At 37.7% G+C, this 27827-nt stretch overlaps 1 protein-coding gene across 3 annotated transcripts in view; it reads right to left on the bottom strand.

Moving 5' to 3' along the window:
• The window catches only part of RPRD1A (regulation of nuclear pre-mRNA domain containing 1A), a gene marked incomplete at both ends in the record, with an annotated part of 70444 nt that extends 42954 nt beyond the window's left edge, over nt 1–27490 (bottom strand). For all 3 annotated transcript variants that reach the window (XM_079717625.1, XM_079717627.1, XM_079717626.1), the window contains one exon: nt 27340–27490. In XM_079717625.1, the coding sequence (XP_079573751.1) occupies nt 27340–27490 (151 nt within the window). The remainder of the gene's footprint in view (nt 1–27339) is intronic.
• Nucleotides 27491–27827: the final 337 nt, after the last annotated feature.

A 27827-nucleotide genomic window follows, 5' to 3' on the forward strand; every position in this document is an offset into this window, starting at 1 on the left:
ACAGTTCAGTCAGACACAGATGGCTGCTTCTTAATGGCTGAGGTGGGTGAAAAATGGATAGAGCTGGCATACTCCTGTATCACTGCCAGGATGCCTCACACTTTTGGTAGCCCATTCCTTGCTTAAAATCCTTCAAAGATTTTCTACTGTTCTCCAGATAACATTTTAAATCCTTAACATGAACCAAAGGCCCAAAAAGGTCTGTCTCCACCTCTACACTACTCTCTCTTCATGCCCAACACTACTACTCCTCCAATTTCCCCAACTCCTACCCATGCTTTAGACCGCAGTTAAATGGTTTCCTCTAATTTTTCCCTGACCACCCACTACACATAAGTTAGGCAGCCCTGATATGCTCTCATACCACCTCATATTTTTCCTATGGAGCATTCACTCCAACTACAATTGTTTTTATTTAATCTGGTGCTTCCCAACTAAATTCCATCTAAAGCAACAATTGTCAGTCTCATCTACCAATCTATGGAATCAAGGCCAGCAGCCGATTCATAATTTGCTCAACATTTACTAAATCAATAAATTTTGGCCTAAACCTATGTCTTTAATTATCTGTTCTACTAACTTAGCTTCTGGTCTTAACCTCACCCAGCAGCTGAAAGGAGAACACATGTAAAATTACACTACTTTCAGAAACCTCAACTTCAAATTCTGATCACGGAAGACAAACTTTCTTACAGATCTAGCACTCTTTTTTATTTTCAGTGTATTGAGTTCAAATATTTTCCTTTCCCCTCCTCCATTCTAGAGTTCTCACAAATCAAAACCCCATTGAAAAATACGCAAGTAGTGTGAAGGGGAAGGTCAGAAAGTACAAATGTTAAGCAATTAAAACCAACTATTATTTTCTACCTGTTATATTGATCAAGATGAACGTCTGACACTAACTAAAGTTGGCAAGAATATGGGTAAGATTATCACCTTTAGATACCTTCAGACATTGTAATTAAAATATAAATTAGTGCAACTGCTTAGAAAAATAATTTGGCAATATCTATGAAAAATGTAAATGCACAAATCCCTTGACTCTGCAAATTTCACTTCTAGAAATTTATCCTATGGGTATCTTCTCATAAATGCACAAAGAAATCACTAAGGATATTAATGATAAAACACAAAAGAGAGAACTAATTAAATCATGGTACATTCATACAATCCAATCCTCTATAGCTGTTAAAAAATGAGATAGATTTATATACAAATATAGAAAGATATCTAATAGTACTGAATTACACACATCCAAACAAACACACACATAGTAGATAGCTTTACTCTGGGGGAAGATCAAGAAAGAATTTGAGGGGGATCAAGAGTTACCAACAAAGAAGTCATAACATGGAAACATATGAGCTATATATTAAATGATTAACTTGAGCCTCCATGCTGAAAAGAGCTTCTGAGTAGTACTGACTTGGTGCTCCACCAACTGACTTTGTCCTGCAAGGGCATTTACCCATGATCTCTCCTGTCTCAACGTCTGGTTAAAAAAAAACTCCACCTAGGCCCAGACAAATGGACACCTTTCCCATTCTAAAAGGCCCAAGGCAATTCTGCTTCCTCAAATTTTAAAAACCTTCATTTTGGTATACACAACAAATGAATTCTTAAAATCTTTTTTTTTTTTTTTTTTTTGCAGTACGCGGGCCTCTCACTGTTGTGGCCTCTCCCGTTGTGGAGCACAGGCTCCGGACGCACAGGCTCAGCTGCCGTGGCTCACGGGCCCAGCCGCTCCGTGGCATGTGGGATCTTCCCAGACCGGGGCACGAACCCGTGTCCCCTGCATTGGCAGGCGGACTCTCAACCACTGTGCCACCAGGGAAGCCCGAATTCTTAAAATCTTGAAAAGCACAAACTTCATCCTGGACCATTACACCACTATAAGAGACACTGTGAACTGGAAGAGTTCTAAAGAATACACATCACAATGTATATTCATATTATGCTTGTAGAGTGGAACTGAAACTAAAACTTTTTGGCCTATTAGGAATATCTTTAAAATAATATTGACTAGTTTCTTATGACCTAGGCACTGTTCTAGAAGTTTATTACGTATCTCATTTAGTCTTCAAAACAACCCTACAGGGCTTCCCTGGTGGCGCAGTGGTTGAGAGTCCGCCTGCCGATGCAGGGGACGCGGGTTCGTGCCCCGGTCTGGGAGGATCCCATGTGCCACGGAGCGGCTGGGCCCGTGAGCCATGGCCGCTGAGCCTGCGCGTCCGGAGCCTGTGCTCCGCAACGGGAGAGGCCACAACAGTGAGAGGCCCGCGTACCGCAAAAAAGACAAAAACAAAAACAAAAAAAACAACCCTACAGAATAAGTTATTATCCCCATTTACCAATGAAAGAAGTATTAAAGTAATTAAATGCACTCAAAGAAATGCACTGAAATCAATCAACACATACTACAGTCTCTAAATAACATTTTATTAATAAAAGCAGGAACTACATAAGATGAGCCTGTAACGTCTCGTCATGATAGAAAGTAAGAAAGTTATTTTAAAAACAACCAAGGTTGTATCCAAAGGACACAAGCAATGCCCCAAGATGCTGCCACTGGCAAAACAGTATCAAAAAGAACGACTACAATGGTCTGAAACACAAACAGCTAAAAATCCATAAGTTCATAAAAAATACTTTAAAAAAAAAGGTTGCTAAAGAACTAATTCAGCTGACAAGGGGGAAAAAATAAGCCATTTATCCTCCTTTTCCTGGATGAACTGTATTTCAGAGTCAACAATGGCTGATGAAGAAAGTTCTTATGCAACAAATGCTCAAACTGCAGCATGCCTCAGAACCACTTAGAGGGCTTGTTAACACGCAGATAACTGGTTCCTACCAATAGTTTCTGATGTAGGTCTGGGACAGGACCCAAGATTTTGCATTTCCAACAAATTCCCAGGTGATACTGATGCTGCAGAGGCCTACACTTTTTGAGAACCACTGTTAGAAAAGAATTCTGCATAATAAACACAGAAAGAATAAAAGAACTAGAAATTCATAATTTTGCAACTCCTGGTAAATTAAAATAAGGAGTCTAACCAACCACCATCAGAAGCTGCTAAAATCACTGGGTGAAAGGCGATGAGGAACTTCATAATGGATTCATAATGATAACAACTGAATCCACTGATCAATCTCATCCCTAAATATAGAACAACTTGACATTAGGTATCTCTTAATGTGATGCAGCAGGAAGTGCATAACACAGGCAATGCAGTATTCTTTGGGAATGACACCATAAGGATGGAATTACCCAAATGCCTAAGGAGGGAAATTCTATAGTCCATGTGACACAGTCTCCTCAACAAGTAAACTACATGAAAAAAATGTGGGGGGAGAGGGGACACAAATTAAAGAGAACTGTTAACCAAATGTCATGAGTGGATCTTTTTGGATTCTACTTTGAACATTAACTATAAAGAGACATTTTTCAAGGAATCTAGAATACTGAACATGGACTAGGTTCAAAAAAAAAATCAAAAATCAAAGTTAAGGGCTTTCCTCGTGGCACAGTGGTTGAGAGTCCGCCTGAGATCGATGCAGGGGACACGGTTTCGTGCCCCGGTCGGCGAAGATCCCACAGGCTGCGGAGCGGCTAGGCCCGTGAGCCATGGCCGCTGAGTCTGCACGTCTGGAGCCTGTGCTCTACAACGGGAGAGGCCACAACAGTGAGAGGCCTGCATACCGCAATTAAAAAAAAAAAACAAAAAAAATTTTAATATAAGGCTTAATTTACCTATTATAAATATATACTGACATATCTGTTTTAAATGGTTTGAAGTCTGGGTTTTGCTTTAAAAAAACAAAACAAAATAGGAAAAACAGTAGGTATCAGGGTAGGAAAGATTTAGGTAGATGAAACCAGAAAAGTGTAACGTTAGTAACAATGCAGCTGGGTGATGGGTTCATGGAAGTTCAAAATCTTATTGTCTTTACTTATTTTTGTATATAATTTTAAGTCTATCATGAACAGTTAATTTAAAAATTAAATAAAAATTGAGCATAAAAAGTGAAATCTCCTTTCATCTCCACACCCTCACCATGAATGAGTTAATTATTTAGTATGTGTATCCTTTTCAGACCATTTAATGTGCCTTTGCAAATACTATATACTTATTCACAGATACACACATACACAGAATTTTTTCTTCAGCAAGATCATGTTACACATAATGTTTTATAAACAGTTTTCTTCACACTTCATATATCCGAAGTATTTTTGTGTTCATAAACAGATCTGTTACAAACTCTCTTTAAGAGCCTCATTCTTTTTAATAACTACTTAGTCACATTATATATATATATAAATATATATATATAAATATATATATATATATATATATAAATATATATATATATAAATTGTTTCAAATCTTTAATACCTTTTATGTTTGTAAACCTGAGCAAGTATTTCTATGGGATAGATTCTGACAGGCAGAGGTGATAGGCTAAAAGGTATGCAGTTTAAATTTTGACAGATATTGTCAAGTTGCCCATCAAAAAGGCCAACTGTTTGAACTCCTACCACATGAAAATGCTCATTTCCCAACATCAACATAATACTATTAATATTTAAGATCTTTGCCAACCTCTCGGGAGTAAAATGATCCTGTTTTTATTTGCAATTCCCTATATATTACTAAAGCTGATTTCTCAGTCATTTATATTCCTTCTTTTGTAAATTGAAGGAATTCAATTCAAGTTCCCCACTCACATCATTTTCCCCATTTTCCTACTGAGCTGTTTGTTTTTTATCAACTCACAGGAGCATTCTATATGTTATGCATATTAGTTTTTTCCTGTTTTAGGTAGTGCAAATATTTTCTCCAAATCTGTTGCTTAAATTAAAATTTGATATTTTCTGCATTCAGGGATTTTATAACTTTATGTAGCCAAATCTATTTCCTATATGACTCATGGCCTATATTGTATTTAGAAAGTCCTTTCATGATCCAAAACTAGAAATGATTATAAATATGTATTTTTCTTACATGACTCCATAGTTGATTCTTTTCAATGTTATGTCTTTAATTCAACTGGATTAATTCCATATGATATTAGTTAGGAATCTAAGAATCATTTATTAATATTCCATCTCTCATCACATGAGTTTCAAGTGTCTAATTTACCAAATGCCCACATAAAATAGGTCTTCTCACAAATCTCTACTCTGTTCCTTTCATATATATATTTCTCTTCCTCTACCAACATCATACTCTTCTAATTTCAATGTCTTTACAGTCTGCGTGGATACCTAAAAGGGCACACAACTTCCATTATTGTTTTCCCTTCAAAACTGTCAAAATTCACAAGACAAAGATTGCCTTGGCTCTTCCTCCGCATTCACTTTTCCCAATGATCTATAGAATTAGTTTTAAATTTCCTACAGACTGACCTGAATTTACAGATTAATCTGGGAATAACTGACCTCTCTGCAATCAATTTTTACTTAGCAGTTTTACATACTACTGTACTTTAAAACACATACAACAAATGTATGTTTTAAACCGATAAGAAGTAAAATTTAGTGTTTAGCATACACTTACATTAAAATAAACTTGCTAAAATACTAACACAACAGGCAAACCTGAAAATATCCTATAATATCAAAGACAAGAAAATAATGGTAGAAAACACTAGTCTCAGAGTTCCAAATGATGTGTACCAATTCCAATATAAAGCCCAATTTGTAGAGGACTTCTGCTTCTGAGAAGATAGAGCTGACATACTTTTCCCTATTCCTCCTGCAAAGCACAACTACAAATCCTAGACATTATAAATAAACCAAACATAGGAAAAGAAAAGGCAGCAGACTGGCTAGGGACCTTGGGAGTTCAACACGAGGTGAGTTCCCAGAGTTTTCATTTTGCCTCATATATCTCAGATTCAAAGTTGAAGAGGCCAGCAACCCAGAAATCCTAACAGGTGCAGATATAAAAAGTTCCAACAAAAGCCTTCTCACTCTTGTCAAAGGAGCAGGAAAAGGGCAGCCTAGCAAGACAGAAAACTTTTAGAAAATACCCTATCTACTCCAACCAAACACACTGCAGAAAGGAAAAGAGAAAAAAGAAAAATGTCACCCCACTCACATCCATGCCAGCAAAGGCTGTAATGTGGAACCCCAACACCTCTCCAGAGTAGTGTCAGAGAAGGCAAAGGAGGGAGCCTGGACTTCCACCCCACTCAGCAGTAAGGAGGCACTCCTCACTGGGATGGTGTCACAGAACGCCTAGTGGAAAGTCAGCACCTCCACCGTGGCCCAGCAACTCTGTGGTATCAATGGAAGTCTCGTGGGGAGCCAGAACTCCCACTCACACCCAACAGTAACAAAGAACACCTCCTTCCCCTGATGGGGTAGTGTCAGAGAAACCCAGCTTAAACAGGATTAAGTAAGGTCCAGAGTCTCATAACATAATACAAAAAAATCTATGGATAAAGCAAAATTTCCATCATACCAAGTACCAGGAGGCTCTCAAACTGAACGAAAAAAGTCAGTCAATAGATGCCAACACTAAGATGACAGAGATTTGAGAATTACTGACAAGGATTTTAAGGTAGCCATCATAAAAATGCTTCAACTAGCATATGCAAATATGTTGAAAATACAAAATTTGTGGGATAAAGCTGAAGCAGTGCTGAGAGAAACTTGCAGCACTAAATGCACACACTAGAAAAGATGAACAAGTCTAAAATCAATAATCTAAGCTCCCACCTCAAAAACCTAGAATAAGAACAAAATAAACACAAGGAAGCATGAGGAAATAATAAAAGTAAAAAAAAAAATGAAATTGACACATAAAAATTAAAAAAAAGCTGCTTCCCCCACCCCAGTTTTTTGAGATATAATTGACATACAGCACTATATCAGTTTAAGGTGTACAGCATAACGGTTTGGTTTACATACACTGTGAACTGATTACCACAGTAAGTTAACTATCATCCCATATAGACTCAAAAACAAAAAGATAAAAAAATTTTCTTCTTGTGATGAGACCTCTTAGGCTTTATTTTCTTAACACTGTCATATATATCATACAACAGTGTTAATTATAGTCATCCTGTTGTACATTACATCCCTACTACTTATTTATCTCAGAACTGTTAGTTTGTACCTTTTGACTACCTTCTTCCAATTCCCCCTCCTACACCTCAACCTCTGGCAACCACAAATCTGATTTCTTTTTCTGAGTTTGGGTTTGTGGCTTTTTTTTTTTTTTTTTTTTAAGATTCAACATATAAGTGAGATTGTACAGTATTTCCTTCTCTGATTTATTTCACATAGCATTATATCCTCAAGGTCCATCCACATTGTTAAAAATGGCAGCATTTCCTCACTTCTTTAAGGCTGAATGATATTCTGCTGTGTGTGTGTGTGTGTGTGTGTGTATATATATACCTCACAACTTCTTTATCCATTCATCTCTCGATAGACACTCAGGTTGTTTCCATGTCTTGGCTATTATATCAGTTGTATTTCAATATATTAGGAATAAATATGAGAAAAATAAAATTAAAAATACAATATCCCTTTAAATTGCTCAAAATAATTGAAATACTTAAGTGTAAATAAAACAAAACACGTACAGGACTTGTATGCTGAAAGCTACATAATACTGATAAAGTCAAAGAAGATCTAAATAAATGGAGAAATATACCATGTTCATGGATTAGAAGATGTTACATAATAAAGAGGTCAATTTTCCCTAAACTGATATGCAGGATTAATGCAACTCTTATCAAAATCCCAGCAAAATAATTTTTATTGATATAGACCAGATTATTCTAAAGTCTATAGACACAGGCAAAAGAACCAGAGTAGCTAAAACAATTCTGCAAAGGAATACAGTGGAAGGAATCAATCTACCCAATTTCAAGACTTATCATATAGCTATCAAGATTACCTGTGGCATTGGTGGAGGGAGACACACATGGATCAAGGGAATAGGACAGAGAACCCAGAAACAGACTCACACAAATACGCTCAAGTCAATTTTGACAAAGGAGCAAAGTAATTCAATAAAGGAAAGACAGCCTGCCTTTTCAACAAATGGTGCTGGAGCATTTGAACCTTGACCTTCACACCTGATATAAAAATTAACTCAAAATGGATCATGGACTTAAATGCAAAACTATAAGTATTTTAGAACAAAACACAGGGAAAAAAATCTTTGGAATCCAGGGCTAAGCAGAGTTCTTAAACTTGACACTAAAAGCATAATGCATAAAAGAAAAATTCAATAAACTAGGGTTAAGTAGGGGTGTGCCGGGATTGAGGTGGATGTGGCTATTAAAAGGCAACATGAGGGTTCCTCGTGGTGATGGAAATGTTCCATATTTTGACTATATCAATGTCAATATCACAGTTATGATGTTTTGCAATGTCTATAATGATAGAGATTTTATTTTAAACTAGTTTTCCATGATGCCATAATTGGGGGAAGCTGGAAATGGGTAAACAGGACCTCTCTGTATTATTTCTTACAACTGAATGTGAATCTGTATTTATAGAAAAATAAACAGTATTTTCAAAAATCTCATGTTAAGTCCTCTAGTTTTGAAGCTAAAAAATCACTACAAAAGCACTCCCAGAAGAGGGTGGTTGAAACAAAATCCAGTGTTCACTCTACATATTTATTTATAAACATTAATATCAATTTCAGTGACTTAACTCCAAAAGAATATGAAAGCTAAAGCTTTAAAAACGAAAACAATTACTACATTAAACTAGGCAAGATAGAGATGAACTAAAAGAAAATTAATGCAAAGCACCCATGGTCTCTGTTAAGCTGAGAACAGCTCTCAAACTTTCTGGTTTCAGGACCCCTTCATACTCTTACAAATTCTTGAGAACCCCAAAAAACTTCTGTTTATCCACCAATACTTACCTTATTAAAAATTAAAACAGAGGAATTCTTAAGACATGCGCTAGTTCATTTAAAAGCAATTTTTAAAATTATATGTTAAGATAAATAACATTTGTTTAAAAAATATATTTCCACCAAAAGAATTTTAAGTGAGAGGAGTCATACTGTTTTACGTTTTTGCAAATCTCCAGTTCAGCAGAATACAGCTGGATTCTCATATCTGCTTCCCTATTAAACATACCACAATATATTGTTTTAGTAAAAGTAATGTAAAAAAAAAAGCAGACCACACCCAAATATAAACTTGGTAAGAGAAAAGTGTTTTAACAGTCTTTACAGATAATTGTGGATATTCTTTGAAACTACACCAAAATCCAACAAGTTTTAGTTTTTAAAAAGATTCTAAATTGTAATATGGAATCTGAAAACATATCAATGAACTGCTAAAACCCTCTTACATTAAAATACTTTAAGCTACCATGCTCTTTGAATGGATCTTTGACTCCTGTATAATTTTGTAACATCATGCATAAGTCTTTTGAAAAATACTGGTTTGCTGAGTTACACAAACATTCCAACTGCTGAAACATTTTATTAGGCAATATAAAAAAATCACATTTGTAAGTATCACTATTGATTTCACTGGAAAAGTGTTTAAAAGCATTGGGAAGTTGTCAGGCTCATGAAGGCACATTTGAGTTTTTCAAAATTCTAATTTTTGCTGGAAAACTTGGATTTTATAATGGGCAACAAATACTGTCAGTTGTCTTCCTTGATGAAACAGGTTCATGATATTCATTTTTTGAGAAAACATCTGCCAAATATCCGTGTCTGAATAATCACAGTTTCTCCTGTCATTTTTTCAAATAAAATGGTGCTCTGTGAAAAAAGCATCTGGTTTAGCTCACAACTCAATCACACAAGCGTATTTCCTCCAGAATGTTCAGTATACGGTACTTTACGTAGACTTCTCATTTTGTCACACAGATTATTAAAAAGATATGTAATCACCTCTAATGCAATACTCAATAGTCAAAGACTGACAGCTTTCCCCCTAAGATCAGGAAAACGAGAAGGATGTTCACTTTTACCACTTTAATTCAACACAGTATTGGCACTTCCAGCCATAGCAATTAGGTAAGAAAAAGAAATAAGACATCCAAATTAGAAAGGAAGAGGTAAACTTATCTCTGTTCACAGATGTTACTTGTATAAAACCCTAATGAGTCCAAAAAAACTGTTAGAGCTAATAAATGAATTCAGCAAAGTTGCAGAATACAAAACATTCAAAAATGAATTGCATTTCTATAGATTAACAATGAATGATCCAAAAAAGAAACTGAGAATTCTACTTACCATTATATCAAAAAGAATAAAATATTTAGGAATAAGTTTAACCAAAGAGGTGTAAGATTTGTACACTGAAAACTATAATAAGAAATAAAAGAAGATACAAATAAATTGAAATTCATCCCATTTTCACGGATTGGAAGACTTAATATTGCTAAGATAACACTGCTCAAAGCAACCTACAAATTAAATGCAATCCCTATCAAACGCCCAGTGGCATTTTCGTAGAAATCGAAAAACCCATCTTAAAATTCATATAGATTCCCAAATGATCCCAAATAGCCAAAACAATATTTAAAAAGAAAATTAAAATTGAAAGACTCATACTTACTGATCTCAATACTTACTAGAAAACTATCGTAATCAGAATAGTGTAGTATAGGCATAAGGACAGACATATAGACCAATAAAATAGAAGAGCGAGCCTAGCAAAAAACTCTTGCATATATAGTCATCACTAGTCATTATGGAACCGCAAATTAAAACCACAGATAACCACTCCATTACGATTAGAATGTCTTTTTTCAAAACAAAAAAGAAAAAAACAGAAAATAACAGGCACTGATGAAAACGTGCAGAAATTGGAATCCTGGTGCACTGCAAGTAGGATGTAAAATGGCACAGCTAGTATGGAAAACAGTACAGTTGTTCCTCAAAAAATTAAATACAGAGAGCTTTCCTGGTGGCACAGTGGTTAAGAATCTGCCCGCCTGTGCAGGGTACATGGGTTCGAGCCCTGGTCCAGGAAGATCCCACATGCCGCAGAGCAACTAAGCCCATGCGCCACAACTACTGAGCCTGCCTGCGTTCTAGAGCCTGTGAGCCACAACTACTGAGCCCATGTGTAGCAACTACTGAAGCCCACGCACCTAGAGCCCGTGCTCTGCAACAAGAGAAGCCACTGCAATGAGGAGCCCGAGCACCACAACAAAGAGTAGCTCCCACTCGCTGCAACTAGAGAAAGCCCGCGCGCAGCAATGAAAGACCCAATGCAGCCAAAAATAAATAAGTAAAATAAATTTATTAAAAAAAAATTAACATCGAATTACCATATGATTTACCAACTCCACTTCTCGGTACATGCTCAAAAGAAGAAGGGACTCAAACAGATATTTGTACAACCATGTTCATACCAGCATTATTCACAATAGCCAAAAAGTGGAAGCAACCCTAATGTCATCAACAGACAAATAAATAAAATGTGGTATATACATACAAGAGTATTATTCAGCCTTTTAAAAGGAAAGAAATTCTGACACATGCTACAGCCTGGATGAACCTTGAATATATTATGCTAAGTTAAATAAGCCAGTCACAAAAGAATAAACTGTATGATTTCACTTAAATGAGGCAACTAGAGTAGCTGAATTCAAACTGACAGGAAGTAGGTGGGTGGTTGCCAGGTGCTGGGAGAGAAAAGGGAATTATTGTTTAATGGGAATGGAGTTTCAGTTTGGGAAAATGAAAAAAGTTCTGGAGGTGGATGGTGATGACAGTTCCAAAACAATGTGAATGGACTTAACTGCACTGAACTGTACACTTAAAAAATGGTTAAAACAGTAAATTTATATTATGTATATTTTACCACAATAAAGAGAAAGAAAAAAAAGGTTAAAACGTTAAATTTTATGTTATGTATATTTTACACAATGAAAGAAGTGCACGTGCACACACACACACAGAGACACATGCACTCAAGGGTCAAGATTTAACAAAATTAGTCATCTGAGCTACGGTGATGAGCACTGTCAGGTAAGTGATATATTTTTTAAGCTGTGAACGTGTAGTGTGAAAAATACAATGATTACTGGTACAGTCTGGTGTCTCTGCCTTGACTACCGATTAGACACTACCAGTTTTCACCCACCTTTGCTTTTACACCACCACAGAACATGCCAACACAGTGAAAAGGGCCAGGGGAGAGAGAACATCTTAGTAGTACTATGAAAACACTTTTTACCTTGTCCCATATGCCTCTTAAAAGGGTCTTGGTGATCCACCAAGGGGGATCCAGTTACCACACTTTACGAACCACTACTCTAAAGATGAATATGGCAAGAGCAGAACAATATGATAAGAGTGAAAAAGCTGGAAATTTTTCAAGTCTTTCTCTCAATCAGGTAAATGTTTATAAACGTAGTTCAATATTTGCCTTAAGATGTCAGAAGTTCCAAATTCAGGCACTACGCTTAAAAAAAACAGCAAAACATTCTGTAATACTCCTTCTAGCTCTAAAAGTCTCAGATTCTATATACTTTGCAACATTCATTTAGTAACTCACTCAACACACACTTACTGTGTATCTACTGTATGCTACATTGAGGAAACAAAGGAATAGGCTCAGTCCTCCAGTAATAAGAAACTCAACACAGAACCACTAAAATACTATATGTTAAATGCTATAATAATAGCAATAAAAAGTACATGGCAGTGACACCAGATAAAATGTCAAGAATAAAGAGAACTGACAAATATGAAGATAAGACCATTGAAATGGAGTCTGGGGAGCAGAAAGAAAAAGAATAAAGGCAAGAGAACAGAGTGAAATGGACCTGTGGGACACCACCAAGCTAACAAACACATATTATAGGAGTCTGAGAAACAGAAGAGGGTGCATAAAGAATATTTGGAGAAATAATGGCCAAAAACTCCCCAAATTTTAAAAAAGGCATGAATCTACGAATCTAAGAAGCTCAATGAACTCCAGGTAGGAATAACTCAGAGACCCACACTGAGAAACATTATAATCAAACTGTCCAAAGACAAAGACAAAGAATTTTTGAAAGCAGCAATTAGCGACTCATTGTCATGTAAACACAAGGGAGCCTCAATAAAATTAACAATTTCTCATCAAACTGTGGAGGCCAGAAGGCTATGAGATGCCATATTTAAACCCCTGGGGGTGGGGGTGAGGTGGGGAATGTCGACCAAGAATTTTAAATCTGGCAAAACTACCCTTCAATACTGAAGAAGAAATTAAGACATTTCAAGGTAAACAAAACCTGAAGGACTTTATTGGTAGTAGATGTCTCCTACAAGAAATGCTAAAGAGAGTTCTTCAGACTGACATGAAAGGACACTAGATCGTAACTAGAAGCCATATAAAGAAATAACGAACATCAGTAAAGTATCTATGTAAGTAAATATAAAAGCCAGTATGACTTTATATTTTGGTTGGTAACTTCTCTTTTTGTTTCCTATGTGAATTAAAATAGAAATGTATAAAATAAGTCTGATGATGGGCACACAACATATATAAGATGTAGTTTGTGGGATTTCCCTGGTGGTCCAGTGGTTAAGACTCTGCGTTTCCAATGCAGGGGGCCCAGGTTCAATCTCTGGTCAGGGAACTAAGACCCCGCATGCTGCATACCGCACATGGTGCACCACGCAGCCAAAAAAAACAAAAAACAAAAAATGTAGTTTGTGACAACAACAATATAAAGACACATAAAAGTGCAATGTGTTTATATCACCTTTTTTTATTTTTATATTTATATTTATTTATTTATTTATTTATTTTTTTGGCCACACTGTGAGGCTTGTGGGATTTTAGTTCCCCAATGAGGGATCGAACCTGTGCCCTTGGCAATGAAAGCCTGGAGTCTCAACCACTGGACCGCTGAGTAATTCTCTATATCATCTTTTTTTTAATTGAGAGAAAGTTCACATTACATTAAATTAACCATATTAAAGTGTATAATCCAGGAGCATTTACCATATGGTTGTGCAACTATCACCTACATCTATTTCCAAAACACGTCTGTTACCTCCAAAGACAACCTCATACCCATTAAACAGTCATTCATTTCCCATTACTCTTCTCCCCCCAGTCTCTGGCAATGACTTTCTCTCTTTGTGGATTCATCTATTCTATTGGTATTCAACAGATATTTCATATAAAATGAAATCCTACGATATGTGACCTTTTGTGTCTGGCTTCTTTCTCTTCATTTTTTCTTTTTGGCTGCTGTTGGGCCTTTGTTGCTGCACACAGGCTTCCTCTAGTTGCAGCAAGCAGGGGCTACTCTTCGTTGTGGTGCTCGGGCTCCTCATTGCAGTGGCTTCTCTTGTTACGGAGCATGGGCTCTAGGTGTGCAGGCTTCAGTAGTTGCGGTGCGTAGGCTCAGTAGTTGCAGCTCATGGGCTCTAGAGCATGGGCTCAGTAGTTGTGGCACACTGGCTTAGTTGCCCCGCAGCACATGGGATCTTCCTGGAGCAGGGATCGAACCCATGTCTCCTGCACTGGCAGGAGGATTCTTAACCATTGGACCACCAGGTAAGTCCTCACTTCATATGTTTTTGAGGTTCGTCCACATTGTACCATGAATCAGTATTTCATTCCTTTCTATGGCTGAATAATATTCCATTGCATGGATATACTACATAAATCTATTCATCCACTAATGGACGTTCAGGTTGTTTCCACCTTTTGAGTACTGTGAATAACACTGCTATGAACATTCTTGTATAGTATTTGTTTGAATACCTACTTTCAATTCTTCTGAATATATACCTAGGAGTAGGATTACTGCAAGAGTGCTAGTAAAAGATGAGGAGCTGGGCAGTGGGATGGGATAGCAGAGACAAACAGAATACTGCTAAAATAGCAATAAAAAAGCTGCAGGGCTCCCCTGGTGGTGCAGTGGTTGGGAGTCTGCCTGCCGGTGCAGGGGACGCGGGTTCGTGTCCCGGTCCGGGAGGATCCCACATGCCGCAGAGCGGCTGGGCCCGTGAGCCGTGGCCGCTGAGCCTGCGCGTCCAGAGCCTGTGCTCCGCAACGGGAGAAGCCAGAGTGGTGAGAGGCCCACGTACCGCAAAAAAAAAAAAAAAAAAAAAAAGCTGCAGGTGAGGCATGTATAAAGAGAGGGGTCAAGATAATCTTGAAGTTCTGAAATTAGGCAACTGGTAGACAGTAATCCCTTTCACTCAGATAGGAAATACAGGAAGAGTAACAGGGAAGTAGGACAAGAGTGGGGAAAGATGACAAAGTGTTGCATCGTACATGCTGAGTTTGAGGTGCTCAAGAAATACAGTGACATTGAGACTGCTAAAAAAAAAAGAATATTGAATCATCAGCATATTAATGGAAGAAAGCAAAAATTACACCTAAAGTGTCAATTATAAATATATAAAGTAGGACTTCCCTGGCGGCACAGTGGTTAAGAATCCACCTGCCAATGCAGGGGACACAGGTTCAATCCCTGATCCGGGAAGATCCCACATGCTGCGGAGCAACCAAGCCCATGCGCCACAACTACTGAGCCTGTGCTCTAGAACCTGTGAGCCACAACTACTGAAGCCCGCGTGCTACAACTACTGAAGCCCACGCGCCTAGAGCCCGTGCTCCTCAAAGAGAAGCCACTGCAATGAGAAGCCTGTGCACTGCAACGAAGAGTAGCCCCCACTCGCTGCAACTAGAGAAAGCCCGCGCACAGCAATGAACACCCAACGCAGCCAAAAAAATAAATAAAAGTAAATTAAAAAAAATTAAAATAAAATAAATATATAAAGTGAAATTATTCTTAATCATTAAGTGTTTTCTATGTGCTAGTTATAGCATATCAACTGCATTTTAAAAATTCTAAAACAATAACTTGGATTAAATCCACATTAAGTATTAGTTGATTTACTAATTAAATTGTTGTAAATCTGGATTATGTATACATTACTCAGGGTTTTCCAGAGAAACAGAACTAATAAGGTGTGTGTGCATGCACAAAGATATTATAAGGAGCTGGTTCATGTGATTATAGAGGCTGTCAAGTCCCAAGATCTGCAATCAGCAAACTGGAGACCCACGAGAGCTGATGGCATAGCACTTGTCAGAAAGCAGACTCAAGATCCAGGAAGAGCCCATGTTTCACTTTAAGTCCAAAGGCAGGAAAGAAGGCAGTCAGGCAGGACAAGTTTCCCTCTTACTCACAGAAGCGTCAGCCTTTTTGTTCTATTCCAGCCTTCAACTGACTGAAAGAGGCCCGTCAACATTAAGAAGGCCAACCTGCTTTACTCACTCTACAGATTAAAATGTTTTATCTCAGCCAGAAACATCTTCACAGACATACCCAAAATACTGTTTGACCAAATATCTAAAGCCACCTGTGGCCCAATCAATTTGACACATAAAATTAACCATCACAAGTGCTCTTCAAGATAACTCATGATTTTCTACTAAGAAAACTGAATTTTTTGATAGTTCAGGAAAAATATGGTCCTTAACTACCCAGACCTCCTTGTTTAAAAGAATAATCTATAAAATAGAGTACCGTACACATTATGATTTATTCCAATACTAAAGAGATGAAAACAGCATGTTGAATTAAATAGACAAGGGTTTTTTTTTAATTGTCATGTAGTTGATTTGCAATGTTGTGTTAATTTTTGCTATACAGCAAGGTGATTCAGTTATACATATATATACATTCTTTTTTATATTCTTTTCCATTATGGTTTATCACAGGATAGTGAATATAGTCCCTGTGCCATACAGTAGGGCCTTGTTGTTTATCCATTCCATATATAATAGTTTGCATATACTAACCCTAAACTCCCAGTCCATCCCTCCCCTGCCCCCCTTAGCAACCACAAGTCTATTCTCTAGGTCTGTGAGTCTGTTTCTGTTTCACAGATAGGTTCATTTGTGTTATGTTTTAGATTCCACATACAAGTGATATCATACGGCATTTGTCATTCTCTTTCTGACTTACTTCACTTAGTATGACAATCTCTAAGTCCATCCATGTTGCTGCAAATGGCATTATTTCTTCTTTTTTATGGCTGAGTAGTATTCCATTGCATATATGTACCACATCTTCTTCAACCATTCATAAATAAATATGGTTTTTAAACCACGCTCTTGAAGAAGAATATTCCTTGAACTGGACCAAAATGTCATCACAAAAATCAACCAATGCAAACCATTTTCCCAATTTACAAAAAAACTAAAAACAAACAAAAACTTAATGAATGTAAATGTTTTCAGTTTTAAGTGCTTTTGCATAACATGACAATCCTTTGACACTTTCTTCTATTAGCCTGTACTAGAATTAAATGAGATACATTTAGTGCAAAGTTATACAGTTACTGTAAACTTAAATGTGCATTTTGTGATGGTCTTCACAGGGCTTTACAAGGCATCATGAACTAATACCTGAACAAGTTTGAGAACCACTTACTTAAACAATTACAACAAATACATTTAGAATAAGACTGCACGGTTCTCAGCCTAAGAAGATTAGCCATCATAAAGATGTAAATTCTCGGGAATTTCCTGGCAGTCCAGTGGTTAAGACTCTGAGCTTCCACTGCAGGGGGTACGGGTTCAATCCCTGGTCAGGGAACTAAGATCCCACATGCCATGCAGAAAGGAAAAAAAAAAAAAAAAAAGATGTGAATTCTCTTTGAGCTAATAAAATACCAAAATAATTTTTTTCTTGCAAATGACAAGTTGATTCTAGCGTTTATATGGAAAAACAAAACAAGAAGACACAAGAAAACTCTGGGAAAAAAAAAAAAGAAGAGCAATTTGCAGGCCGGCGGGGGGTTGGAGCGGGATGTCCTACTAGATGTGAAAACATAATAAAGAGTGTGACAGTGATACATGAGCAGACCGATGAATGGAGCAGAGTGACAGCCTACAAATATGCCAAATATATATGAAAGCTGAGTGTATGTTAAAGAAGGCATTTCAAATGGGTGGAGGTAAAAAGAACTTTAAAAAAATGGTGTGATAAACCAATGCCTACCACTTCTATCAGCTGAAACCGTTAAGAAAATAACAAGAATATTTAGTAACATAAATTAATACTTATAAACTGTAAGATAAACTGACACATCCTAAATGTTCATCAATAGAGAAACAGTTATATAAATGTTGGTGCATCCATAAAATGGAATACAGTGTAGTCATTTTTTTAATTGAGGCAACATCATATATATAAATACACCATAGGGGCTTCCCTGGTGGCGCAGTGGTTGGGAGTCCGCCTGCCGATGCAGGGGACGTGGGTTCGTGCCCCGGTCCGGGAGGATCCCACGTGCCGCGGAGCGGCTGGGCCCGTGTGCCATGCCCATTGGGCCTGCGCGTCCGGAGCCTGTGCACCGCAGCGGGAGAGGCCACAACGGTGAGAGGCCCACGTACCGAAAAAAAAATTAAATAAATAAATAAATAAATAGATAAATACACCATAATCTGAAAGATATATTAAAAAGAAAAAAAAAGAAAAAGCACAGAGGAATCTATATAATATCCAACCATTTGTCTAAACAGGAAAGAGAGAAAGAAATTGTAACATATGTAGATGACTATATATGCATAGAAAATTCTGGAAGAATAAACTTAACAGATTGATTCTGGGTAAGGAAAATGGGTGGGGGGGGAGAAGAGTGGAAAGGAGCCTTTGTGACTTTTCAATTTCGTATTACATGCATGTTATTACCTACTAAAATATACTGTATTTTAAAAAATACACGTGGAAACTATATAGAATGGTAATTTTTTTCTTAGTTTCTCAGTTATTATAGATATAAAAGGGACTAAGGAAAAGCTATAAAAAGAAGAACAAGAGGGCTTCCCTGGTGGTGCAGTGGTTGAGAGTCCGTCTGCCGATGCAGGGGACGCGGGTTCGTGCCCCGGTCTGGGAAGATCCCACATGCCGCGGAGTGGCTGGGCCCGTGAGCCATGGCCACTGAGCCTGAGCGTCCAGAGCCTGTGCTCCGCAACGGGAGAGGCCACAACAGTGAGAGGCCCGCGTACCGCAAAAAAAAAAAAAAAAAAAAAAAAGAAGAACAAGACTAACAGGTACCTGATAAAAGCCAAGAGTTAAGCTACAGAACCAAAAATGACCAAATAACCTAGATGACTGCAAGGTGACTACATAAATAATTCATTATTATAATCCTCTTCATACATTTTTACAAACAAAAGGATTTTAAAAACCTTAAATCACTTAAAGTTCTTTGCAGACATAAAACATTAAAAGTCTACCTAAAATATTTACTTTATTATCCTGTCTAGTTCCAAAAAGGAGTTGTGAACTGAAATGTTACATTTAAAATGTCAAATAACCTTTGTTTGACATAAAACCACATTCAAACGATTAAAGCAACAGTAAAAACTATGTCTACATACTTTGTACAGCTCCTAGTAAATTCTTTACTTCAAATCTCAAATCAAAGAAGCCTTCCTTGATTGCCTAAACTAAGCTAGTTTCCCAATTATATTGATATTTCTCTTTTGTATCACTATGAGTTACTAATTTAGCAGAGTCTGTTGCCCTGACTGATATGTAAGCTATGTCTCCCTTATCCACTGAATCATCCTTTGTCTAGCAACAGAGCAGGAGCTAAATAGGTATATGCTGAGTAAAGGAAACCAACAGGAGAAACTTTTACATATCAAATGAAACTTTCATTTTATTCAAAAACATACTTGTAAAATTATGAACTATAATTATGTTTGTTTAATGTAGGCACACACCTTTATTTTTATTAGAAATTTAAGGATAATTTCCTTAAATTTTGGAGCCATAAAAACAACATCAAATCATCGATTTTTTAAAAAGCTGTATGTTATAGGAAAGAGAACCTAAAGAAAATTATATTATAACCCAAAGGGAAATTTCATAAATTTGGTTTAAGTTCACACTGAGTAGGAATTAACATTTTGGAGGGAATATGTCTGCTTAAGGCAAAGCATGTGTGCTAGCCTCTTGATCTAACTACCAATAATAGGAAATGGCCTAGTTCTTAGTACCTGGTTTGTGAATTGTTGGCAGGTCCTCAAAACCCTTTCATGGAGTCCATGAACTCAGAACTATTTTCACAATAATACCAAGACATTATTTGTCTTTTTCGCTCTCATCCTCTCACCTGTGTACAGTGGTATATTCCTGAGGTTATGTGATATACATCATAAGAAGACTGAATGCAAAAGCTGACATGAGAATTCAGCTGTCTTTAATTAAGACAGACATAAAGATTTGCAAAAATGTAAAACAATCACTCCTTTCTCTAATATTTTTAACAGTTTTCATTAAAAATGTCATTTTATGTTAACATAAAATCAATTTAAATAATTTTCAATGTTTCACTTTCTAATATAACTCCCAATAAATATAAACCACATAAATAAAAGATCTGGGGCCTTTAATAATTTATACAAAAATAAAGGGATCCTTTAATCATACAGTCGATAATCCCTGGTCTAGACCCTGAGAATATCTATGGAACAACCAATGTGATTTTTTCAAAGAATAAATTTAAACTAAAAGAGGGAATCCATAGATGTAAAGGAACTTAAATATAATAATCAAATGCAATGAAGAAACTTTAATTGCATCCTGATTCAAATAACTGGCTAAAATAAAAAAAATGTGAGACAATCAAGGAAACAAATACTAGCTGGATATTTGATGATATTTTAAGAAATAAGCTTTTTTAAAGTTGTTAACAAAGAATATAATTGTTACAGCTGGATGATGACTACACTGAGGTGCATAAAAGTCACACAGATTTGAGAAAAACAAATTCTTAGTGTAATTAACAAATATAAACACTGTCTAACTTACTTGTTTAATTCTAACTACAAAAAAGTATAATAGTATTGTCCAAAATAACAGTATTAGACAATATAAAAGCCAGTGAACTGTCAATTCAAAAACAGAATCTCTTCGTTTTAAGGATTTATATGGCTACATGCTTTTAAAGAGGATGAAAAATTTTTTTAACCTTTTGTATTTTTCTAAAACCAAATAAGAGTATCTAAGAATATACTTATTTTAGCACCACTTGCAAACCTAAAGCCATATTCATGAATATAAATGTTAATTCGACATATTTAAGAACCTTTATCAAAGGCAATATGTTGAGATTATGCAGGCTAAAACTTGGAAAACAACCACCTATAGGAACCCACTATCTACTTCATAACCAACACATAACCCCCCAGTCTATAATACAATATAAAGTGATAATTAGTTCCCTGAAAGATGTCTAATACAGTTTATTGATAAAAAAAAAAGTACTGATTTTAACAAGTGATTACAAATAGAAGGAAAATCTAAACTTTAGGCATTTTAATATTTTAATTGTTGCCAGTTGGGGAAAAACAGTAACAAGCACTCAAGGGCTGAACGTTCCCAGGTTTGGCTCTTTGCATTCCAAGCTATTTCTTGCCTCAGCATCTTCACATATCCCAGTAGCTGAATACCTCCTCCCCACTTATGGCATAGCTGGTTCAGAGAGGTCTTTAATTGAAGGTCACCTTACAGAGATCATTTCCCTCACCATCTAACTGCTTAAGGTTCTCCTCCCTTAAATGCACTTAATACAAAATTTATATTTACAATTTTCTTGTTCATTGTTTGCCCTCCTCATGAGACTACAAATTCTATGAGGGCAGGGACCAACTTTCTTTCTTTGTATTTATTTTTTTAATTGAAATATATTTGATATATAAATATATCCCTGCCGGTCCAGTGGTTAGGACCTGGCACTTTCACTGCTGTGGCCCGGGTTCAATCCCTGGTCAGGGAACTAAGATCCCGCAAGCCATGCGGCATGGCCAAAACAAAACCAAAAAAACACGTTGTTTTATTACTGGAATATATCCAATGTTAGACATATATAAGATAATAAATACAGGGTGAATTAACATACTCTAAAGGGCTGAGGCAATTATGATTTTGTTAAGACTCAAATATGAATAACATACAAGAGGCAAGTGTAAAGGACTCAATCAACTAGACTACTGAAAGCAGCAACTCTAATCAACTGCAAAGAACTTCCTCCTATCTATTCTCTTTCTACAACTCTTGCCAAGATTTGTTGTTCCTGTACTTGCATGTAGGAAAGAGCCTAGTGTTTGCATGTAGGAAAGAGCCTGTCAGTGTTGGTCCGTAAATTCTGGTACATTCATGGATGATATTTCTACAGCAATTAATGCAACATATAATTTAATTAGTGGGCTAATTTATAATTTAGTCCACTACTGAGAAGTTCATAGTTTAAAACAATCACCTTCAAAAGACAGTATTAAGAAAGTGAAAAGACAACCCAATGAATGGGAGAAAATATTTGCAAGTCATGGATCTGATAACAGACTTGTATGTAAAATACATAAAGATATATGTATATGTATAGCTGATTCACTTTGTTATAAAGCAGAAACTAACACACCATTGTAAAGCAATTATACTTCAATAAAGATGTAAAAATAAACTTTAAAAAATAATTTAATAAAATACATAAAGAACACTTAATAATAAAAGACAACTAATAAGAACCTGCTGTATAAAAAAAATAAAATTCTAAAATTAAAAAAAAAAGACAGGGCTTCCCTGGTGGCGCAGTGGTTGCGAGTCCGCCTGCCGATGCAGGGGACGTGGGTTCGTGCCCCGGTCTGGGAGGATCCCACATGCCGCGGAGCGGCTGGGCCCGTGAGCCATGGCCGCTGAGCCTGCGCGTCCGGAGCCTGTGCTCCGCAACGGGAGAGGCCACAGCAGTGAGAAGCCCGCGTACCGCAAAAAAAAAAAAAGACAGTGCAATTTTAAAATGGGTAAGGATCTGAACAGACAGTTCTCCAAAGATGACATACAAATGGCCAATAAGCAAATGAAAATATGCTCAACATCATTAGTCATCAGGGAAACACAAATCAAAACCACAAAACACTTTACACCCAACAGGGTGGTTATAATCAAAAAGACAGATAATAGTAAGTGTTGTTAAAGATGTGGAAAAATTGGACCCTCATACACTGCAGGCAAGAATGTATAATGATGCAGTCACTGTGGAAAACAGTCTGGCAACTCCCCAAAACGTTAAATGTAGAGCTCATATATGACCTAGCAATTCTATTCCTAGGTATATATCCAAGAAAAATTAAAACACATCCACACAAAAACTTGTACACAAATATTCATAGCAGTATTGTTCATAATAGCCAAAAAGTGGAATCAACCCAAATGTCTATCAACTGATGAATGGATAAATGCAAACAATGGATTATTATTTGGCCATAAAAAGGGATGAAGTACTAAATACATGCTACAACAAGAATGAGCCTAAAGGATATTATCCTAACCAAAGGAAGCCTAGTCACAAAAGACTATATATCATATGATTCCATTTAAGGCAAATCTATAGAAACAAAGTAAATTAGTGGTTGCCTAGAGGTGGGGAAGCGGGAATGATGGCTAAAAGGCATGCGTTATGAAAATGTTCTACAATTTATTGTGGTGATGGTTTTACAATATATGATATACAAAAAACCAAATGGGTAAATTGTATGGTATCTTAATTATAACTCAATAGAGCTGTTACAAAACAACAAAATGGTCACTTATGTTTTTGGTTACACTCTATTGCATTTATCAGGGAAATTATAGCTACTTTGGTCTTCATAAGGGCCATGGGGTATATCCCTCCAAAAAGAAATTATCTTTCTTTAAAGGAGACAAAAACAAGAAAAGTAGACCAAGGGGAAATCTTCACAACTTCATGATTACCATATCTGATGTATCATTTTACCTACTCATTCTCATATTTTGAGCAGTAATTTTTCCTACCAATGTCACATTTTTGTCTTCTTTAAACACTTCAAGCAACTAAAGAATGCCTAGCTTAATACAAAATGTTCAACTAATTTTCCTTAGTTTATTTCTTGACATTTCAAATTTGATCAATTCCTTTCAAAAATACTTACTTTGCAGAGATAATGTGAGGAGTCAAGATATCACAGTAAGATGTCTAAAACAATGCCTTGTACTCAGTAAATTTCTGTCACTATCATTATGCTAAAGGAAACAGAGGATCCTAAAGTTGATGAGCAAAACTGCAGAGAATGGGGAGGACATAATGGCTACACCCTACAAAGGCACAATCATGTGTCAAGGAAAGGAAACCCATGGCAGAAAAGCCCAGAGCACACTGAGAACTGCAGCAGCAGCAGCAGCAGCAGCAGCAGCAGCAGCAGCAGCAGCAGCAGCAGCACAATCATCACCTCCACTATTACCACCATTTCTATCATCACCATCATCACCCAACACTACTCTCCTCCTAAAGCATCTATTTATATATGCCTTTAATTCTATTTATTAAACATTTTAACATATGAAAACATCCCCAAACTCAGCTAATAGAACATCTTATCATTTTCCATTTGTTTCAAAAAATGTTTCATATATATGTACTATAAGCTAACACAGATCCATTTTCATTCCCTCTCTTCCTTATGGTAGCCACTATCTTGGACTATGATGTTAATCATTTCTATGCATGTTCTAGCTACAGATATCTGTTAACAATATAGAGTATTGTTCTGCATGTTTTCAAACTTTCACTATATAGCATATTGGTCTGCACCTTGCTTTCTTAGCCCAACATTCATGTCATGTTGTTTCATGCAGCTCTAGTTCATTCACAAAAACTGTTGGACAGTATTATATTGTATGAAAGACAAAATATATTTGTCCATACTCTAACTAATGAGATGTTTAAAGTGTTTATCTAATTTTGTTATTAAGAGGCTACAATAAACATAATTTCTTGAGTTTCCAGGATATATTCATGGAACTGGTAGGCCAAAGGACATATACCTTCAAGTTCTTTAGAGGTTGCTAAGTTCATCTCCTTTTTTACACTACAATCAGCAGTGTAAGAGAGTTCTTGTTTCCTGTCATCCTCACCAATCCTTGGTACTGTCACACCTTTTTTACTTTGGCTGTACCCCATGGGATCTTACTTCTCCAACCAGAAATCGAACTGGGGCCCCAGGCAGTGAAAACGCCGGGTCCTAACCACTGGACTGGCAGGGCATTTCCTATTATAATTTTAATTTTGCAAACCAAAGGGTCTAAAGTGGTACTTCATTGATTTATTTTTTCTTGATTAGTAAGATTGAGTATCATTTATTGGCCTTTCAGGTTTCCGCTTATGTAAAATGCCTTTAACAGTATGGCCATTTTTCTACTGATTTATGGTAGTTCTTAAGAACAATTTGGGTACCAATCCTTATGCTCTTTCTTCCCTCCCCACCCCATTCCCAAATATAAACCTGTTGCTGGTTTTCATATCTAGTAAGGTAGAAAAAGCAAAGAGAGTTCCTGCCTTCTCAAAGTCCACAGCTATTTGCCAGACATTTATATCTGTGTTTTTCAAACCTTTTCGGCCACTCACAGGTGAATTCCTCCATGAGAGCCAATACACATACACTTACATATGAAGTGAAAAACAGGGCTCTACATCAACTTATTCTAAGGCAGGGTCCCCAACTGTTGGGCCACAGACCGGTACTGGTCCATGGCATGTTAGGAACTGGGCTGCACAGGAGAAGGTGAGCAGTGGGCAAGTGAGCGAAGCTTCATCTGTATTTACAGCCGCTCCCCGTCACTCGCGTTACCACCTGAGCTCCACCTCCTGTCAGATCAGCAGCAGCATTGAATTCTCATAGGAGCATGAACCCTACTGTGAACTGCGCATGCTAGGGATCTAGGTTGCATGCTCCTTATGAGAATCTAATGCCTGATGATCTGAGGTGGAGCTGAGGCGGTGATGCTAGCGCTGGGGAGCGGCTGCAAATACAGGTTATCATTAGCAGAGAGGTTTGACTGCATAGAGACCATAATAAATCAACTGCTTGCAGACTCATCAAAACCCTATCAGTGAGTGGCAAGTGACAATTAAGCTGCATCTTACCGAGTAGACTGGACATAAGCAACACACTTAGGGTATCAATGTCTCCCATCACCCCCAGATGGGACCATCTAGTTGCAGGAAAACAAGCTCAGGGCTCCCACTGATTCTGCATTATAGTGAGTTGTACAATTATTTCATTATGTATTACAACGTAATAATAATAGAAATAAAGTGCACAATAAATGTAATGCTCTTGAATCATCCCCAAACCATCCCGCTCCCCCCCAGGTCCGTGGAAAAACTGTCTTCCATGAAACCAGTCTCTGGTGTCAAAAAGGTTGGGGACCACTGTTCTAAGGGATTAACCACAAGCAAATACACAAGAAAACATACAGAATGTCTCCATTCTATATAGCCAATGCCACATTTTGGCTCTGATATTAATACATCATGTGGCTTTCATATGGATCAGTACACAAGCATCTACTTGATTAATAACGGCTTGTTCAAACAATTAATAAATAACCATCATATCAGGTACATCAGGATGTCTGAAACAACAATTAAGAGTGCCCATTCTCTTTATCCAATGAAATAAGAATTAAGGTACAAATTCAGACTAAGCAAATGAAATATTTTAATTTTCAGTCGTACCATCATACAATCAGTTCTTACGGATAAATCTGCTCTGCAGTAGTGAAATGATTCTTCTAGATATTTTAGTGACAGCAGACTACAGCTGAAAAAAGTTAACTTCATTTACAGGAGCACTATAGAATGCTTTGTAAAATAAAGACGCTTCCCTAGAGGCATATAATCATAGAGCAAGAAAGGACCTTAGATCAACTTAATCTAATTCCCTCATTTTCAGGTGAGGCACTTGCAATCCAGAAATTAAGAAATCTCCCTAATCCATCTCCTCTAAAATCTACAAATTCAGAGTTCTTTCCATTGCATCACGCATCTTCTTATTTTACACTCCCCAGCTCTAAAACTATGATTCCCCTTAATTTTACAAGTTTGAGTTGATGTGTTATAGAAATAATGGCAGTATCTCCCCATACCAATCTTTTCCCTCCTCTATCCTCCATTATAATGTACCCAACGAAAAAAACCTGACTGCCTAAATTTCTGACTGTAATTAGGTGCGGAGTGCTGAGCCCCTAGCTACTGTTTCCGCGTTAAACCAATAGAAATGTTAATCCTTTATACAATACCTTCTTCAACAACACCTACTAAACGTCGACTCTGCAGGAAGCGCAGTACACGCCGCTCCTCCTGGCCCGCAGACCACCGACGCCAGGGAGCCCGGGGCGCTGGGGAGGCGGGGGTGCGGGGCAGGCGGGAGTTGGGGTTGCTAGGGGGAGTGGGGCTCCTAAGGAGGGGCGTGGTCCCGGGGATGCCAGGGAACCGGCCGGGTGGCGGGGAGCGGCAGGGAGTGGCGGGGAGAGGCCGAGAGACGCGGCCGACTCACCTTTCCGCAGCTCCCGCTCCCACACTGTGACGATGGGCCGCGAGTGCTTGCGGTGGTGGATGAGCCACAGGGACAGGGTCTGCACGCTCTGCTGCGAGTTGCTCAACTCCGACAGCTTCTTCTCCAGCGCCGCCTCAGAGAAGGCGGACATCCCTCCGATACCGCACTCACGCCGTCCCACGCGGTGGGGCTGAAGAGGAGGAGAGTTTCACCGCCCCCGCCGCGGCCTCGCCCCCTCACCCCACCCTTCCCCACGCCCTCACCACCGCTGCCGCCACATCCAAGATCGGCCGCAAACCAGCAAGATGGCGTCCAGCCGGCAGTGACGTCACAGACTACCAACGCCCCGCCCACCGAACAGGCTCTGCCGAGGCCGAGCGGAAGGGGCGGGGAAGAGACGCGCCCTGGAGAGGCGGTCGGGGGGCGTGACCCCTGGGTCTGGGCCGGAGGCGGGGCGGGGTTTGCCAGGCTTACAACCCTCCTCCTGG

This window comes from Hyperoodon ampullatus, assembly GCF_949752795.1.
Source record: "Hyperoodon ampullatus genome assembly, chromosome: 13".
Classification (NCBI taxonomy): domain Eukaryota; kingdom Metazoa; phylum Chordata; class Mammalia; order Artiodactyla; family Ziphiidae; genus Hyperoodon; species Hyperoodon ampullatus.